This window comes from Pan paniscus, chromosome 1 (assembly GCF_029289425.2).
Source record: "Pan paniscus chromosome 1, NHGRI_mPanPan1-v2.0_pri, whole genome shotgun sequence".
Lineage (NCBI taxonomy): Eukaryota > Metazoa > Chordata > Mammalia > Primates > Hominidae > Pan > Pan paniscus.
In genome coordinates, this window is record NC_073249.2 from 165,125,924 (window position 1) to 165,143,422 (window position 17,499).

General features: G+C 42.2%; 1 protein-coding gene across 1 annotated transcript in view; it reads left to right on the plus strand.

The window, feature by feature from the left end:
* The first annotated feature begins 8,372 nt into the window (after positions 1-8,372).
* TM2D1 (TM2 domain containing 1) overlaps positions 8,373-17,499 on the plus strand; it is a 44,510-nt gene continuing 35,383 nt past the window's right edge. The window contains exons 1-2 of the mRNA XM_003809163.5: positions 8,373-8,587; positions 9,757-9,830. Of these exons, the coding sequence (XP_003809211.2) occupies positions 8,424-8,587; positions 9,757-9,830 (238 nt within the window). The 5' untranslated portion in view covers positions 8,373-8,423. The remainder of the gene's footprint in view (positions 8,588-9,756; positions 9,831-17,499) is intronic.

Here is a 17,499-nt window from a genome sequence, read left to right on the forward strand (position 1 = left end):
GATCACAGCCACAGCACATTAAGCACATCACAGTCAAATAAAAAAGAAAGGTTTGGCCAGGCATGGTGGCTCACATCTGTAATCCCAGCACTTTGGGAGGCCAAGGCGGGTGGATCACGAGGTCAGGAGTTCAAGACCAGCCTGGCCAAGATGGTTAAAAAAAAAAAAAAAAAAAAAATTAGCCAGGCGCGGTGGCAGGCACCTGTAATCCCAGCTACTCAGGAGGCTGAGGCAGGAGAATCACTTAAACTCGGAGGGCGGAGGTTGCAGTGAGCCGAGACCATGACACTGCACTCCAGCCTGGGCGACAGAGTGAGACTCTGTCTCAAAAAAACAAACAAACAAAAAAAAACAAAAAAAATTAGCTGGGTGCGGTGGCAGGTGCCTGTAATCCTAGCTACTCGGGAGGCTGAGGCAGGGAGAATTGCTTGCACCTGGCAGGTGGAGGTTGCAGTGAGCCCATATCGCACCACTGCACTCCAGCCTGGGTGACAGAGTAAGACTCTGTCTCAAAAAAAAAAATTTGAGAGGAAGAATCTTTTACTTAACATTTCTGTCCTAACTGTGAAAACAGAAGTTAGGTTGGTTCCCTCAGAAAGTTTTGCTACAGTGCAGAACTATCTGTTAATGTAATCAGTTGCATGTGAAAACCTTAGGAATGAAAAGATCCAATGTATAAAGATCCAAGGTAAGAGGCCTTGAATCCCACAGGAAGCTACGTTTCAGGCTTCACTTGTAATCCTTTTTCCTTATGTTTCTGCACAGCAATTTCCACCTTGGTTTGTACTATTTATGTCCTTTGCTTTCTATACAATTCTATAGAATTTTTATGTGACAAAGAAATTAGGCATTGTAAAGATTGAGATTTAAGTTCTTACTAAATTTAGAAGATGCATTGATCATGTGATCAGAGACTGTGTTTGCAAAGAAATAAAGTAATATATTTTACTGAGCCATGAGAAAATAGATTAAGGGGCAGTAAGAAGCGACAGTTTTTTTGTGTTTTTTTGTTTTTTTTAAACATATCATCAGTTCAAGAGTCAAAAATTTTGTGTCGTTTCTTTACTTTCATGGGGAAACATTCTTGTTCTTTTTAGTTTTACATACTGTAGAAGAGTATAAATATAATCATATATAATGGGATTAATCAGTAAAGAGGGCTGGGCACAGTGCCAGCACTTTGGGAGGCCAAGGCGAGTGGATCGCCTGAGGTCAGGAGTTGGAGAGCAGCCTGGCCAACATGGAGAACTGAAAACACAAAAATTAGCTGGGAGTGGTGGTGGGTGCCTGTAATCCCAGCTACTCGAGAGGCTGAGGCAGGAGAATCACTTGAACCCGGGAGGCGGAGGTTGCAGTGAGCCGAGATCACACCATTGCACTCCAGCCTGGGTGACAAGAGTGAAACTCCGTCAAAACAACAACAACAACAACAAACCAGCAGAGTAAGCATTTTCAAAGAGTTAAATCAAAATCTATGTGGAAAATGACAAATACAAAGATCAGCAATATTCTTGCAGTCAGCAGAAAAACATCTAATTTTGTCATAATATCAATAAACTCAAACTAGAAAGTTGTATCCTTTAACCCCAACTTTCTTTATTAGATTGTATTTTTAAAATCAGTGCTGGGCATGGTGGCTCATGCCTGTAATCCTAGTACTTTGAGACGCTGAGGCAGGAGGATTGCTTGAGCCCAGGAGGTTGAGACCAACCTGGACAACATAGAGAGACCTCATCTCTACAAAAAGTGAAAAATTAGCCAAGCGTGGTGACACAGGCCTCTAGTCCCAGCTACTCAGGAGGCTTAGGCGGAGGGTGGCTTGAGCCTGGGATATCAAGGCTGCAGTGAGCTATGATGGTACCACCACACTCCAGCCTGGGTGATAGAGTGAGACCTTGCCTCAAATTAAAAAAAAAAAATCAAACCAGAATATTTTAATTTTTAAAAATTTTAAATAATTTAATTTTTTTCTCCAGAATTCTAGGCTCTACAAACCAGAACATTCTTTTTTTTATCTTACAATTTCATTGCATGCTTTTATTTTTATTATCATTTACTAACTGGTAAATGAATTCATCTCTTCATTTTTATACTTTCTGTGTCATTTTTTACTGGATATGCCTTTTGTAAATATCATATAGCAAATTTTATGTAGTCAACAAATATTTAAAGAGCACTCACTATGTTATCAATCACATTTTTGTTTGTTCATTTGTTTGTTTTTGAGATGGAGGCTCGCTCTGTCACCCAGGCCAGAGTGCAGTGGCACAATCTCTGCTCACTGCAACCTCCGCCTCCCGGGTTCAAGCGTCAATCACATTTTAAAAAATTATTGTACTTTAAGTTCTGGGATATATGTGCAGAACGTGCAGGTTTGTTACATAGGTATACACGTACCATGGTGGTTTGCTCTACCCATCAACCCGTCATCTACATTAAGTATTTCTCCTAATGCGCTCCCTCCCCTAGCCCCCCACCCCCTGACAGCCCCAGTGTGTGATGTTCCCCTCCCTGTGTCCATGTGTTCTCATTGTTCAACTCCCACTTATGAGTGAGAACATGCAGTGTTTGGTTTTCTGTTCTTGTGTTAGTTTGCTGAGAATGATGGTTTCCAGCTTCACCCATGTCCCTGCAAACGACATGAACTCATCCTTTTTTAAGGCTGCATAGTATTGCATGGTGTATATGTGTCACATTTTCTTCATCCAGTCTATCATTGATGGGCATTTGGGTTGGTTCCAAGTCTTTGCTATTGTGAAAAGTGCCACAATAAACATACGTGTGCATGTGTCTTTACAGTAGAATGATTTATAATGCTTTGGGTATATACCCAGTAATGGGATTGCTGGGTCAAATAGTATTTCTGGTTCTAGATCTTTGAGGAATCGCCACACTGTCTTCCACAATGGTTGAACTAATTTACACTCCCACCAACAGTGTAAAAGCAGTCCTATTTCTCCACATCCTCTCCAGCATCTTTTGTTTCCGGACTTTTTAATGATCGCCATTCTAACCGTCGCGAGATGGCATTTCACTGTGGTTTTGATTTGCATTTCTCTAATGACCGGTGATGATGAGCTTTTTTTCATGTTTGTTGGCCACATAAATGTCTTCTTTTAAGAAATGTCTGTTCATACTCTTGGCCCACTTTTTGATGGAGTTGTTTGTTTTTTTTCTTGTAAATTTGTTTAAGTTCTTTATAGATTCCAAACCAGAACATTCTAAAAGCATCAAAATGGTAGTCAAAATGCAAAGTTACTGTCTTTTATTACCAGGTAATATGTGTAACAGATATTCTGATCCTTAGTCTTGGATTTCTTAAACAAAAATTATGGGAGGCCATTGTTTCAAACTGAGCTCCTGCACTAGGCCCCCAAATACCAGATCAAACCAAAATGGATTCACTCATGCTAAATGCCACATGCTCAACTGAAGGTTTAAGGAAGCAGATAGATCCCCAAACAGAACAATTTTTCCTGAAAGCAGGAGATTCCAGTCTACTTGAGTCTCCATAACAAGGAAGTCCCCTCTGCTTTAACCCTTACAAAAAACCCTACAAACGCCTTCTTTTTCTTTTTTCTCCTCCTCCTCTCCCTCCTCCTCCCCACTTTTTTTTTGGAGACAGGGACTTGTGCTATTGCCCAGCCTGGAGTGCTGTGGCACAATCATGGCTCACTGCAGCCTTGAACTCCTGGGCTCACCTGATTCTCCAGGCTCAGCCTCTTGAGTAGCTAGGACTAGAGGCATGCCCAGGCAATTTTTTGCTTTTTGTAGAGATGGAGTCTATGCTGTCCAGGCTGGTCTTAGAACTCAAACTCCTGGACTCAAGTGATCCTTCCACATTGGGCTCCCAAAGTGTTGGGGAGCCACCATGCCCAGCCTCCAACCACGAATTTTTCTGTTGCTGTTTCTTTGTTCCCACCTTACAAAACCCAGTGTTTTATTATTGCCCAGTGGGAGTTTTCTTTCTAGTGTATAGAATGAAGGCTGCCCCACTCCTTGAATTGTGACTAAAAGTTAATTAGATATATAACTGAATTTGCTGTAATTTTGCCTTTGACAGATTTTTTTTTTTTTTTTTTTTTGAGAAGAGTTTTGCTCTTGTTGCCCAGGCTGGAGTGCAATGGTGTGATCTTGGCTCACCGCAACCTCCACCTACCGGGTTCAACAATTCTCCTGCCTCAGCCTCCTGAGTAGCTGGGGCTACAGGCACGCGCCACCATGCCTGGCTAATTTTTGAATTTTTAGTAGAGATGGGGTTTCTCCATGTTGCTCAGGCTGGTCTCTATCTCCTGGCCTCAGGTGATCCGCCTGCCTCAGCCTCCCAAAGTGCTGGGATTACAGGCGTGAGATACCGTGCCTGGCCAGATTTTTACCTAATCCTTGCCTCGTAACCATGTCATAAATTTCATCTCAGAATAGGGCTGAGGGATGGTGTTGAGCTGTATATTGTACATTTGATTAGCTTTTCTGTTTGGTTTTTGTGTTTTTTTTTTTTTGTCTTTGTTGTTGTTTGCTTGTTTGTTTTTGAGACGGAGTCTCGCTCCGTCGCCCAGGCTGGAGTGCAGTGGCATGATCTCGGCTCACTGCAACCTCTGCCTCCTGGGTTCAAGCGATTCTCCTGCCTCAGCGTCCCGAGTAGCTGGGACTACAGGTGCCCACCACCATGCCCAGCTAATTTTTGCACTTTTTTTTTTTTTTTTTTACTCCAGACGGGGTTTCACCATATTGGCCAGGCTGGTCTCGAACTCCTGACCTTGTGATCCACTCACCTCAGCCTCCCAAAGTGCTAGGATTACAGACATGAGCCACTGCGCCCGGCCGGTTTTTGTTTTTTAAATTCAAGGTGTTTTTTTTTTATCTGTTTTTTTGAGACGGAATTTAGCTCGTTACCCAGGCTGGAGTGCAATGGCAGACCTGGGTTCACAGCAACCTCTGCCTCCCGGGTTCAAGCAATTCTCCTGCCTCAGCCTCCAGAGTAGCTGGGACTACAGGCGCCCTCTCCACGCAGGGCTAATTTTTGTTTTAGTAGAGACAGAGTTTCACCACGTTAGCCAGGATGGTCTTGATCTCCTGACCTCAGGTTATCTGCCTGCCTCGGCCTCCCAAAGTGCTGGGATTACAGGCTGAGTGACCACGCCTGGCCTAAGTAAAAGTTTAAAGGTTCATTTTCTAGGCTATACACTGCAACCTCCGCCTCCCGGGTTCAAGTGATTCTCCTACCTCAGCCTCTGGAGTAGCTGGGACTATAGGCGCGTCCCACCACGCCAGGCTAATTGTATTTTTAGCAGAGTCAGGGTTTCACCGTGTTAGCCAGGATGGTCTTGATCTCCTGACATCACGATCCGCCCACCTTGGTTTCCCAAAGTGCTGGGAATACAAGTGTGAGCCACTGCACCCAGCCCTAGGCTATACCTTTTTAAGCAGTCATGTATCCTACAAAAATATAGCGTTTCAACTACTATTTTGGGAGAATCTTTTTTAAATGTTTCTTTTTCTTTTCTTTTTTTTGTTCAAGCCATCTGCCTTCCTTGGCCTTCCAAAGTGCTAGGATTACAGGCTTGAGCCACCACGCCAGGCACAGGAGGAATATCTTAAGCAAACCCATTGTCCTACTACAGTAGCTAGTATGTGCTTCTAATGTAACAATTATCAAACACTTATCAAATAGTATTTAACTGTTTGTATTTTCCCTTACCAAACAGGAAGTGCTTACCTGCAGGGTTTTTGTCTCAATTTTTGAGTCTAGGGTCTAGCTTCATGCTGAGTACATAGTAAATGCTCAATTAAAAACAATTTTTTTTCCTTTTTGGAGGGAGAGGGAGGACGGAAAAAAAGGAAAGAAAGGAAAAACGAAGGAAGAAAAAAGACAGAGAAGGAAGAAGTCCATTTAGAATAGGAAGTTTATAACCGAACTACTAAATTTTTCACTTAAATCATTTAAACCTGATTTAAAGCATAAATATTATGTATAAATGTCTTAAATTAAAAATAGCGGCGGGGCGCGGTGGCTCACACCTGTATCCCAGCACTTTGGGAAGCCAAGGCGGGCGGATCACGAGGTCAGGAGTTCGAGACCAGCCTGACCAACATGGTGAAATCCTGTCTCTACTAAAAATACAAAAATTAGCTGCGCGTGGTGGCGTGCGCCTGTAATCCCAGCTACTCAGGAGGCTGAGGCAGGAGAATCGCTTGAACCTGGGAGGCAGAGGTTGCAGTGAGCCAAGATCGTGCCACTGCACTCCAGCCTGGATGACAGAGCGAGACTCCATCTCAAAAAATAGCAGCGGGGCGTGGTGGTTCATGCCTGTAATCCCAGACCTTTGGGAGGCTCAGACGGGTGGATCACCTGAGGTCGGAAGTTGGAGACTAGCCTGATCAACATGGAGAAACCCCGGCTCTACTAAAAATACAAAATTAGCCAGGCGTGGTGACTCATGGCTGTAATTCCAGCTACTCAGGAGGCTGAGGTAGGAGAATAGCTTGAACCTGGGAGGTGGAGTTTGCAGTAAGCGAGAATCGTGCCATTGCACTCCAGCCTGGGCAACAAGAGCAAAACTCCGTCTCAACTCCATTTCTGTCTCTAAATGAATGAATGAATAAAGCATAGTAATGCTACAAAGTTGTTTTATTATGAAAATTTTAGGGCCAGGTGCCGTGGCTCGCGCCTGTAATCCCAGCACTTTGGGAGGCAGAGGCGGGTGGATCACCTTAAGTCACGAGTTCGAGACCAGCCTGCTCAACATGGTGAAACCTCGTCTCTACTAAAAATACAAAAATTAGCTGGGCTGGTAGTGGGCGCCGTAATCCCAGCCTTTCGGGATGCTGAGACAGGAGAATAGCTTGAACCTGGGAGGCGGAGGTTGCAGTGAGCCGAGATCATGCCATTGCAGTCCAGCCTGGGCAACAACAGTGAAACTCCACCTCAAAAAAAGAAAATTTAAAAACGTAGTTTATGTTTAAATATTACTTCAAATAGTTGTATGTCTTCCAGAATATATATTCCAAAATGAGGCCAGGCACAGTGGCCTCACACCTGAAATCCCAGCACTTTAGGAGGCAGAGGCGGGCAGATCACTTAGGCCAGGAGTTCGAGACCAGCCTGGCCAACATGGTGAAACCCTGTCTTTACTAAAAATACAAAAATTAGCTGAGCGTGGTGGCGCACGCGTGCAGTCCCAGCTACTCAGGAGGTTGAGGCAGGCGAATCACTTGAATCAGAAGGCAGAGGTTGCAGTGAGCTGAGATTCTGCCACTGTACTCCAGCCTGGGTGACAGAGAGAGATTCCATCTTAAAAAAAAAAAAATTTACTTCTCGTAAAACATTATACCAGTGTTCTCAAAGTGGGGGTCCCTGGACTAGCAACACCCACATCCCTTGGGATCTCCTAGAAATGGAAATTATCCAGTCCCGCCCTACATCTTTTGTATCAGAAACTCTGAGTGCGGGTTCTATCATTCTGTTTTAATAACTACTACAGGTGATTCAGATGCTACTCAAAGTTTGAGAACCACCAAAGTTAGTGCTAAAGTATGGATGAAGAAGCACCACTCAAGTTCAAATTTTTATATTGTTAGACAAAAAAAAAGATTAAACTTAACTTTACGAAAACATTTTTTTCTCACTGTTAAAGTTCCCCACCACAGAACTTTTAGAACATATAGAAATTTAAAAACAACAGATGGAGGAAAAAAAATCCTCAACTTTTCACTTAATCATAAACTATTTGGTTTCCTCTTGTTACCGTTTCCACCCCCCAAATTATCCCCCACCTAAATTGTCACTTTTTTTTTTTTTTAAAGGCGTAATGTCTCTCACAGTTTTTAAGTTCTGTTCGTGGCAGCCTTCCAAAATCCTTCTCTAAAGTTACAGGAGGACATTATGTCAATTAGTAAGAGCATAGATCTGAAATCTGGCAAACATCAATTTCATTCCGACTGAGTCACTTAGTGATTAAGGTCAGTGTGTTTCAGCGTCTTTGAGCCTTGTTCCTTATCTGTAAACCCAAAACCTATCAGGGCTAACTGCGATGATGTCAGGAAAGCATTGATTCCAACCTCTGGCGCCGCTGGCACTTTCAGAGGACCGAGAAGCCTCAGCTAAGGGCGCGGGAATGAGAAGCGGGTGAAGCACCTGATTGCCTAAACCACTCGTTTCCTTCCTCCAGCACTCAAAGATCAACCTTAGCTCCTTCCAAGGGTTCGTGGGGGAAAATTCGCCTCGAGGGACTGGGTACATGCATATTTTAAAAGGGTCTCCCAATGTGATTCCACGGGCTCACGGGCAGAAGAACGCGCGAAGAGACGGAACTGGCCTCTATCCTTTGCGAGGTCCCTTTAAGAACCTCGCCCTGTTGCCCTTCTCCCTCCCGCTCCTGGGCGGAGGCGGAAGCGGAAGCGGCGAGAAAGTGTCGGTCTCCAAGATGGCGGCCGCCTGGCCGTCTGGTACGTCTGCTCCGAAGGCCGTGACGGCCAGACTCGTTGGTGTCCTGTGGTTCGTCTCAGTCACTACAGGACCCTGGGGGGCTGTTGCCACCTCCGCCGGGGGCGAGGAGTCGCTTAAGTGCGAGGACCTCAAAGTGGGACAATATCCTCTGTGGAGAACACCCCCCCATGGAGGCGAGGTAGAGTTGGGGTCGCAGGTGGGTCGCTGCCGTCAGGACTGGCTAGGGCTGTACTGAGTGAAAACGATAATGTGATCTATGGCTTCTAATGACTGAAGGATCCCTGAAGGTGAACACAGTTGTGGAGATGGGAGGGCCAGAGGCCCCCCTTTGTGATTTCCTTATGATTTTACTAGTCATTGGCGCTTCCTCTTCTGATCCACTTTTTTTTTCTTTTTTATCAGTGTGCTTACTTGTTCAATAAAACATGTAGATCCTGAAGTATGCCAGGCCCCGTTCTAGACACTAGTAGTACAAAGATGGATAGTCTCTTACCCTGGAAATGTTTGCCAACTCTTCCTAGGGGGAAGACAAGTAATAACGATCTAGCCAATGTGTTGCCCATTTATCGTTAACTTTATGTATATTATGCATATTACCTCATGTCATCCTCAAACTTCATGAGATGGTAGACTGCCAGACAGATTTCTTTCTGTTTTCTTTTTTTGAGACAGGGTCTCACTCTGTCGCCCTGGCTGGAGTACAGTGGCACGATCTCAGCTCACTGCAGCCTCCGCCTCCCGGGTTCAGTCAATTCTCCTGCCTCAGCCTCCTGAGTAGCTGGGACTACAGGCATGCGCCACCACACCCGGGTAATTTTTGTATTTTTAGTAGAGACAGGGTTTACGCCATGTTGGCCAGGCTGGTTTTGAACTCCTGGTCTCAAGCGATCCGCATCCCCCTCACCATGAGCCACCGCGTGGGGCCTCAGTGGATAAATTTCTGTTGCACTTTGTAACCTTGGGTGACCTATTTGAACTCTGTTTTCTCATGAGTAAAAACGTGGATAATTATGGGGCAAATTTAAAGGTTTATTGTAATGTTTATGTATTATTATATTATTTGTAGAGACAGACTTCTCGTTATGTTGCCCAGGCTGTTCTTCCCAAACTCCTGGGCTCCAGTGATCCTCCTGCCTCAAGTATTACTTAGCAATACTAAAAGTATATTTGTACATATGCCTATTGACTTGGACAAACTAGCAGCCTCTATTTACATGTGAATATCAACATGAGTATATAATATGAATAGTAAAGGCATGATAATGTGTTGTGTTGGAATGTAGTCCGTATTTCCTTAACTTTTTTTTTACATATATTTGTAAAGATCCAAAAATAAATGACGCTACGCAAGAACCAGTTAACTGTACAAACTACACAGCTCATGGTAAGACTTCAAGAAACATGTCTTTAAAAATAATTTTAAAAACATTATTTCATAGGTCAATGTATGATCACTAAAGGCAATTAATAAATGCATTTTTTCTAAATTATAACATTATTATTCAGTTTCCAGAGTAACTTAAAATTGGAGAACTACCTAGGGGTTGTCAGTATTTAATTTAAAAAAGAATCTTACTTGTTCTGAAATGGTGAAATTTCACCATATAAACAATAATAGGGCTGGACGTGGATGTTCCCAGATTCAGTTAGGCGAGTGTACTTATATTTTATATACTTTATTTTCCCCAAATTAATAAGCATATCATTCCCTTACATGGAAAGTCTTCCTTTTATTTTCCTTTAGCTCTCCACTTATATCATCTATGAATACTTACCTGATAGTTCTTGGCTAGTGCCATAATACCTACAAGTCCTTTATGCTTCCCAGCAACTTCATCATTATCGTTTATGTCACTTTGATAAATTTCATTTCTATTACTTTGATTATATTACTTTGGTTTATATTTGATTATATTTATTTGATTTGGGGTATGTGTTTATGTGTGTGTATTTAACATTCAGTTGGCACCAAAATGATTTTTTACATGTTTATGAATTTATTTATCAATAATTCTTAAGTGGATTCAACATTTTATTCCAGAGGACACCTAACTGGAGGGCAGGAGGGCAGACTTCTTTTGGGGTAGAAATTCTTTTTAGTTGTGTCATTTCCTTTGAAATCTCTATATATACAAAACAACCCTCTAGGCTAGAAAAATACTTTTTTTATTTTTATTTTTGAGACAGCTGGCTGCCAGCTTCCCAGTATGAAGTGAGATGCTTGAGTTACACTAGTATTCACAGATTTCTAGCATCTTTCATATGAATGATTGAAACAACTATTTGAGAACTAACTCTTCTTTATGTGTAACTCTATTCTGTATTCTGAAAACTATGATATAAACGACTTCAAAGTGTAAAACAGGCAAATCAAAGGATATTTATAAGTTAACTACAAAGGAAAAGATTACTTACAAAGTTCCTTTAAATGGCCAGGCATGGTGGCTCACACCTGTAATCCGAGCACTTTGGGAGGCCAAGGCGGGTGGATCACGAGGTCAGGAGTTCAACACCAGCCTGGCCAACATGGTGAAACCCCGTCTCTACTAAAAATAGAAAAATTAGCCAGGTGCAGTGATGGGCACCTGTAATCCCAGCTACTCGGGAGGCTGAGGCAGGATAATTGCTTGAACCTGGGAGGCAGAGGTTACAGTGAGCCGAGATCGCGCCATTGCACTCTGGCCTGGGTGACAGAGCAAGACTCTGTCTCTGGGGGGAAAAAAGTTTCTTTAAACGTAATATATCTAAATAAAATAAATGTATACATACTAAGCAATATCTCCTCTATAAGGCATATATTATCTTATTACTTTTCTTTCTGGGGGTCTCATTATGTCACCCAGGCTGGAGTGCAGTGGTCCCATCTCAGTTCACTGCAACCTCCACCTCCTAGGATCAAGTGATCCTCCCACCTCGGCCTCTGGAGTAGCTGGGACTACAGGTGTGCGTCACTAGCCCAGCTAATTTATTTTATTTTATTTTTGTATTTTTGGTAGAGACAAGGTTTCGTCATGTTGCCCAGGCTGGTCTCAAACTCCTGGGTTCAAGCAATCCGCCTGCCTGGGCCTCCCAAAAAAAGTGCTGGGTTTACAGGCATGAACCACCAGGACTGGCTCCCTGACTTTTTTTTTTTTTTTTTTCCAGCTGTAGAGATGAGGGTCTCCCTATATTGTCCAGCCTGGTCTTGAACTCATAGGCTCAAGCAGTTCTCTTGCTTTGGTCTCCTAAAGTGGTGGGATGACAGGCATGAGCCACTGTGCCTGGCTAATTGCCTTTTTTAAAACACACAAAAGCTCATGGACTAGCTATGGTGAATCAATTCTAACTCCTGATCAGAGACAGATATCAAAATAGCTCATGAAACATGCTTTTTGGTTCTAACATAGGAGAAAAATATTAAGAGTTGTGAAAAGTGTGAGTTAAGTGATCTCTCTCATTCTTCCAGCCAAAATTATTTTTCCTTTGTTTTTTTCACTGAGTATATGAAGAACTATTGTGAAATTCTCAAACGATGTTTACTTTTCTTTTTCTTTTTTCTTTTTTTTTTTTTTGAGACAGAGTCTCACTCTGTTGCTCAGGCTGGAGTGCAGTGGCGCAATCTCAGCTCATTGCAACCTCTGCCTCCCGGATTCAAGTGATTCTCCTGCCTCAGCCTCCCAAGTAGCTGGGATTACAGGTGTGCACCACCATGCCCAGCTAATCTTTGTATTTTTATTAGAGGCAGCGTTTTGCCGTATTGGCCAGGTTGGTCTTGAAGTCCTGACCTCAGGTGATCCACCTGCCTCGCCCTCCCAAAGTGCTGGGATTATAGGTGTGAGCCACTGAGCCCAGCCTAATTTTCTTCTTTCTTTTTTTAAAGACAGGATCTCACTCTGTCACCCAGGCTACACTGCAGTGGCACTGTCTTAGCTCACTGCAACCTCCACCTCCCAGGCTCAGGAGATCCTCCCACCTCAGCCTCTTGAGTAGCTGGGACTACAGGTACATGCCACTACACCTGGCTAATTTTTTGTATTTTTTTGGAGGGGTGAGTAGCGATGGGATGTACCATGTTGCCCAGGCTGGTCTGGAATTCCTGGGCTCAAGCGATCCACCTGCTTGGCTTTCCAAAGTGCTGGGATTACAGACATGAGCCACCACACCTGTGTTCAATTTTCATAAACAAATGTTTGGGTAGGGATGAACGTGAGCAGTGTTTTACAGAGGGGAGTTTGGGGCTAGTGAGTAGGAATTGGGACAAAAGGCAAAGGAAATTCATCTATGACAATAAATTGATGTGATCTTAAAATGGTTCCTGGTTAGCTCAGTATCATTCAATAAGCACATTTGTTTATTGAGAAAGTATTTATTGGTAATGAATAATTTAAAACTAAATTTACTTTATTAAGACAATTTATATTACAAAATATTATTGATTGAGAATTTGTTCATTTATTTATATTTATTTATTAAGAAATTATTACGTGGCAGGCATCTGCTTGGTGGTATAGGTGATATACAAAAGAAGACATAATCCCTGCCCTCAAGAAGTGTTCTGTCAGCCCGGGTGAGGTGGCTCACACCTATAATCCCAGCACTTTGGGAGGCTGAGGTGTGCGGATCATGTGAGGTCAGGAGTTTGAGACCAGTCTGGCCAACATGGCGAAACCCCGTCTCTACTAAAAATAGAAAAATTAGCCAAGTGTAGTGGCACATGCCTGTAGTCCCAGCAACTTGGGAGGCTGAGGCAGGAGACTTGCTTGAACCTGGGAGGCGGAGGTTGCAGTGAGCCGAGGTCACGCCACTGCACTCCAGCCTGGGCGACAGAGCCAGACTCTGTCTAAAAAAACTAAAAAAAAAAAAAAAAAAAAGAAGTGTTCTGTCTGGGTTATATACACATATATCAGCAAGTATTTTCAATTTTTCTATCACTGAAATACAAAAAATATTTAGATTTCACTTCCAGAAAATTTTGCTATGGTCCTTTGACAGAAGTCTTCTTTATTTTCTTAAGTTTGTATTAAAGTATAGTATGTTTACAGAAAAGTGCATCTAAGTATAATTCAGATGATTTTCACAAACGACACACCTGTGAATGCTTCCAGATCAAGAAACAACATTATCAACATGGCAGAAGCCCTCTTCATAGTCTTTTATAGTCACTACTCTGCCTCAGTGGGTAACCACTATTTATTCTAACTTCTGACTGTAAATTAGTGTTGCAAACAGTATATTATTTTTTATCTTTTTATTTGGCGGTAGTTTCAAACCTACCGAAAAGTTAGAAGAATAAGAGTAGTATAAACACTCCACCCTAGGCTGAGGGCGGTGGCTCATGCCTGTAATCTCAGCACTTGGGGAGGCCAAGGCAGGTGGGTCACCTGAGGTCAGAAGTTCAAGACCAGCCCCACCAACATGGAGAAACCCCGTCTCTACTAAAAAAAATACAAAATTAGCTGGGCGTGCTGACGCATGCCTGTAATCCCAGCTACTTGGGAGGCTGAAGCAGGAGAATTGCTTGAACCCGGGAGGTGGAGGTTGCAGTGAGCCAAGATTGCACCACTGCACTCTAGCCTGGGCAAGAAGAGTGAAACTCCGTCTCAAAACAAACAAAAACAAAAAAACCCACAAAACTCCATCCATATACCCTTTACCCAGATTAACCAATTGTTAACATACTCTCTCTCTCTCTCTCTGTGTGTATATACTTTTTTCTGTCCCTAGAAATACTTTTGTGTTTTTCTGTAGAGATGTTCCAGGTCAGATGTGGTGGCCCATGCCTGTAATCCCAGCACTTTGGGAGGCTTAGGTGGGCAGATCACTTGAACCCAGGAGTTCTAGACCAGCCTGGGCTATGTGGTGAAACCCCATCTCTACAAAAAACTAGCCAGGCATGGTGGCGCACACGTGTAGTCCCAGCTACTTGGGAGGCTGACACCTGAGTCAGAGAGGTGAGGCTGCAGTGAGCCCTGATTGTGTCAGTGCACTCTAGCCTGGGCGACAGAGCAAGACCCTGTCTCCAAAAAATAAATAAATAAAAAATAAAACAAAAAAATGAAAATAGAAATATTTTCTTAACATGCAGTTCAGTTACCAACTTTAGTAAATTTAATTTATTAATACACATGCTTTAATCCATATTCTTATTTTATCAAATGACCCAAATAATGCCTTTTTAGCATTTTCTCCCAGTACAGGATCCTAAAATCAGATTTTACATTTAGTTTTCTTTAAATTGGTGCATTTCCACAACTTTCTTTGTCTTTTATGGCATTGACTTACATGTTGGATGACTACAGCCTCCCTTTATTTTAATAGAATGTTCCTCATTGGGACTGTCTGATATTTCCTTATGATTAGACTTAGGATATACATTCCACACTGTAAAGTAACGTAATTGATGGAGTGTCCTTCCCAACATCTCACGCCTGGGGGCATATGATAACTATCTCTTTCTCCTTGGTGATGTTAATTGTTTATCACTTAGCTTTTTCTACTGTATAGTTAGTATTTTTTTCTTTGCAGCTATAAATAATCTAAAGGGATGCTCATTAAGGCCATGCAGATATCCCCCTACCACCCCTAGATTTACATCCCATTAATGATTCTGGCCTGAACTATTCTTTTTTTATAGACTGGTCAACACTTCATTCCATAAAATGGAAAAAGTGTTCCCTGCAACTATTCTTTATTCTGATAGTTGCAAAATGATTATTTTCCAAACCTAGCACTCTCAGAGGAGAACTCTTTTAATGCCAAAAATATGGAGATGGGGTTGGCTCTTGCCAACTTTATTTTTCTCTCTCTTTTTTTTTGGAGATGGGGTCTCACTCTGTCACTCAGGCTGGAGTTCGGTCGCAGGATCTCTGCTCACTATAACCTCCACCTCCCAGGCTCAAGTGATCCTCCCACCTTAGCCTCACCACGCCCAGCTAATTTTTGCATTTTTTTGTAGAGATGGGGTTTTACCGTGTTGCCCAGGCTGGTTTCTAACTCCTGAGCTCAAGCAATCCACTTGCCTCGGCCTCTGAAAGTGTTGGAATTACAGGTGTGAGCCACCACACCTGGCGTTTTTTGTTGTTGTTTTTGGAGACATGGTCTCGCTGCTTTGTAGCCCAGGCTGAAGTGCAGTGGTGCGATCACGGCTCACTGCAGCCTCCATCTTCAGGACTCAAGCGATCCTCCTGCCTCAGCCACCCAAGTAGCTGGGATTACAGACATGCGCCACCAGTCCCTAAGTATTTTTTGCAGAGTTGCCCAGGCTAAATTTAGTCCTTTTTTTTTTATTGTTATGAAACTTCATTGTCTGATTACATTATTTCTGGTTTAACATTTCTGTATTTGAAAAACATCACTGCTTTCTATACCAGGTGTGGTGGTGGTGTGTGCCTGTAATCCTGGCTATTTGGTAGTCTGAGGCTGGAGGATGTCTTGAGCGCAGGAGTTCGAGGCTACAGTGAGCTGTGATCATGCCACTTCACTCCATCTTGGGCAACGGAGTGAAACCCTGTCTCTAAAAAGAAACCAGTCAAACAAAAAAAACCACACTGTTGCTTTTTATAATGAATACTGTGTAGTTATTGGCTTGAATTGATATTATCTAAATCCTAGACATTGGTCAGAACCAAACCTTTTTGCAAGAAAACTGCAAATTGAATGGTTTTCAGGCTTATAGCATGTTGCTTAATTTTGTCTACTAGGTAACATTGACTGATAACTGGCTTCTTTTTTTTTTTTTGAGGCGGAGTCTTGCTCTGTTTCCCAGGCTGGAGTGCAGTGGCACTATCTCGGCTCACTGCAAGCTCTGCCTCCCAGGTTCACGCCATTATCCAGCCTCAGCCTCCCCAGTAGCTGGGACTAGAGGTACCCGCCACCACGCCTGGCTAATTGTTTTTTTTGTTTTTTTTTTTTGTATTTTTAGTAGAGAAGGGGTTTCACCGTGTTAGCCAGGATGGTCTCGATCTCCTGACCTTGTGATCCGCTGGCCTCGGCCTCCCAAAGTGCTGGGATTACAGGCGTGAGCCACTGCGCCTGGCCATAACTGGCTTGTTTGATCTTGTCATATTGATTTGTTTATTTTTGCTTATTGCTGAAATCAGTGTTAGCATGGGATAATTATGATATAATGGAAAGAGTATTGATTAAGAGTAATGAGTTTTAGTCTAGGATTTAGAGAGTATTATTTGCTTTTTAGTCAACTCATTTAATTTCTTAGAACCTCAGTTTTCCTGTTTGTGAAAGGAAAGAAAAAGAAATATTGTGAATTTGCTTACTTAACAAGTTCTTCTTTCTTACAAAGATGAAATGAAATCATTATAAAGTATGTCTAAACAAATAAACTCTAGGGTTGTAGGCTTCTTTTGAATTGATTAATTTCATATCATAAAATCTTACGTTATTTTTATAGCCACTCACAATGTTATATTCATTTCTTTTTTAGTCTTCGAAGTGTTGAATTTCTCTGATTTCCTAGAGTGGGGAATCTAACTCTCTTTGTGTGTGTGTGTGTGTATATATATATATATAATTATATACATATATAAAATTATACACAAAATTATATACATATATAAAATTATACACATATAAAATTATATACGTATATAATTATATATAATTATATACGTATATAAAATTATATATAATTATATACGTATATAAAATTATATATATAATTATACACATATATAAAATTATATATATATAATTATATACATATATAAAATTATATATGTAATTATATATAAAATTAAATATATATATAATATTTTTTGGGGGGTTGGCGGAGAGTAGAGAGAGGCCTTACTCTGTCGCCCAGGCTGTAGTGCAATGGCAGGATCGTAGCTTACTGCAGCCTGGATCTCCTAGGCTCAAGAGATCTTCCTACCTCAGCTTCCCGAGTAGCTAGGACTACAGGCACATGCCACCATGCCTGGCTAATTTTTTTTTTCTTTAGAGACAGAGTCTCACTATGTTGCCCAGGCTTGTCTTAAATTCCTGGGCTCGGCTGGGCGTGGTGGCTCATGCCTGTAATCCCAGCACTTTGGGAGGCCGAGGCGGGCGGATCACGAGGT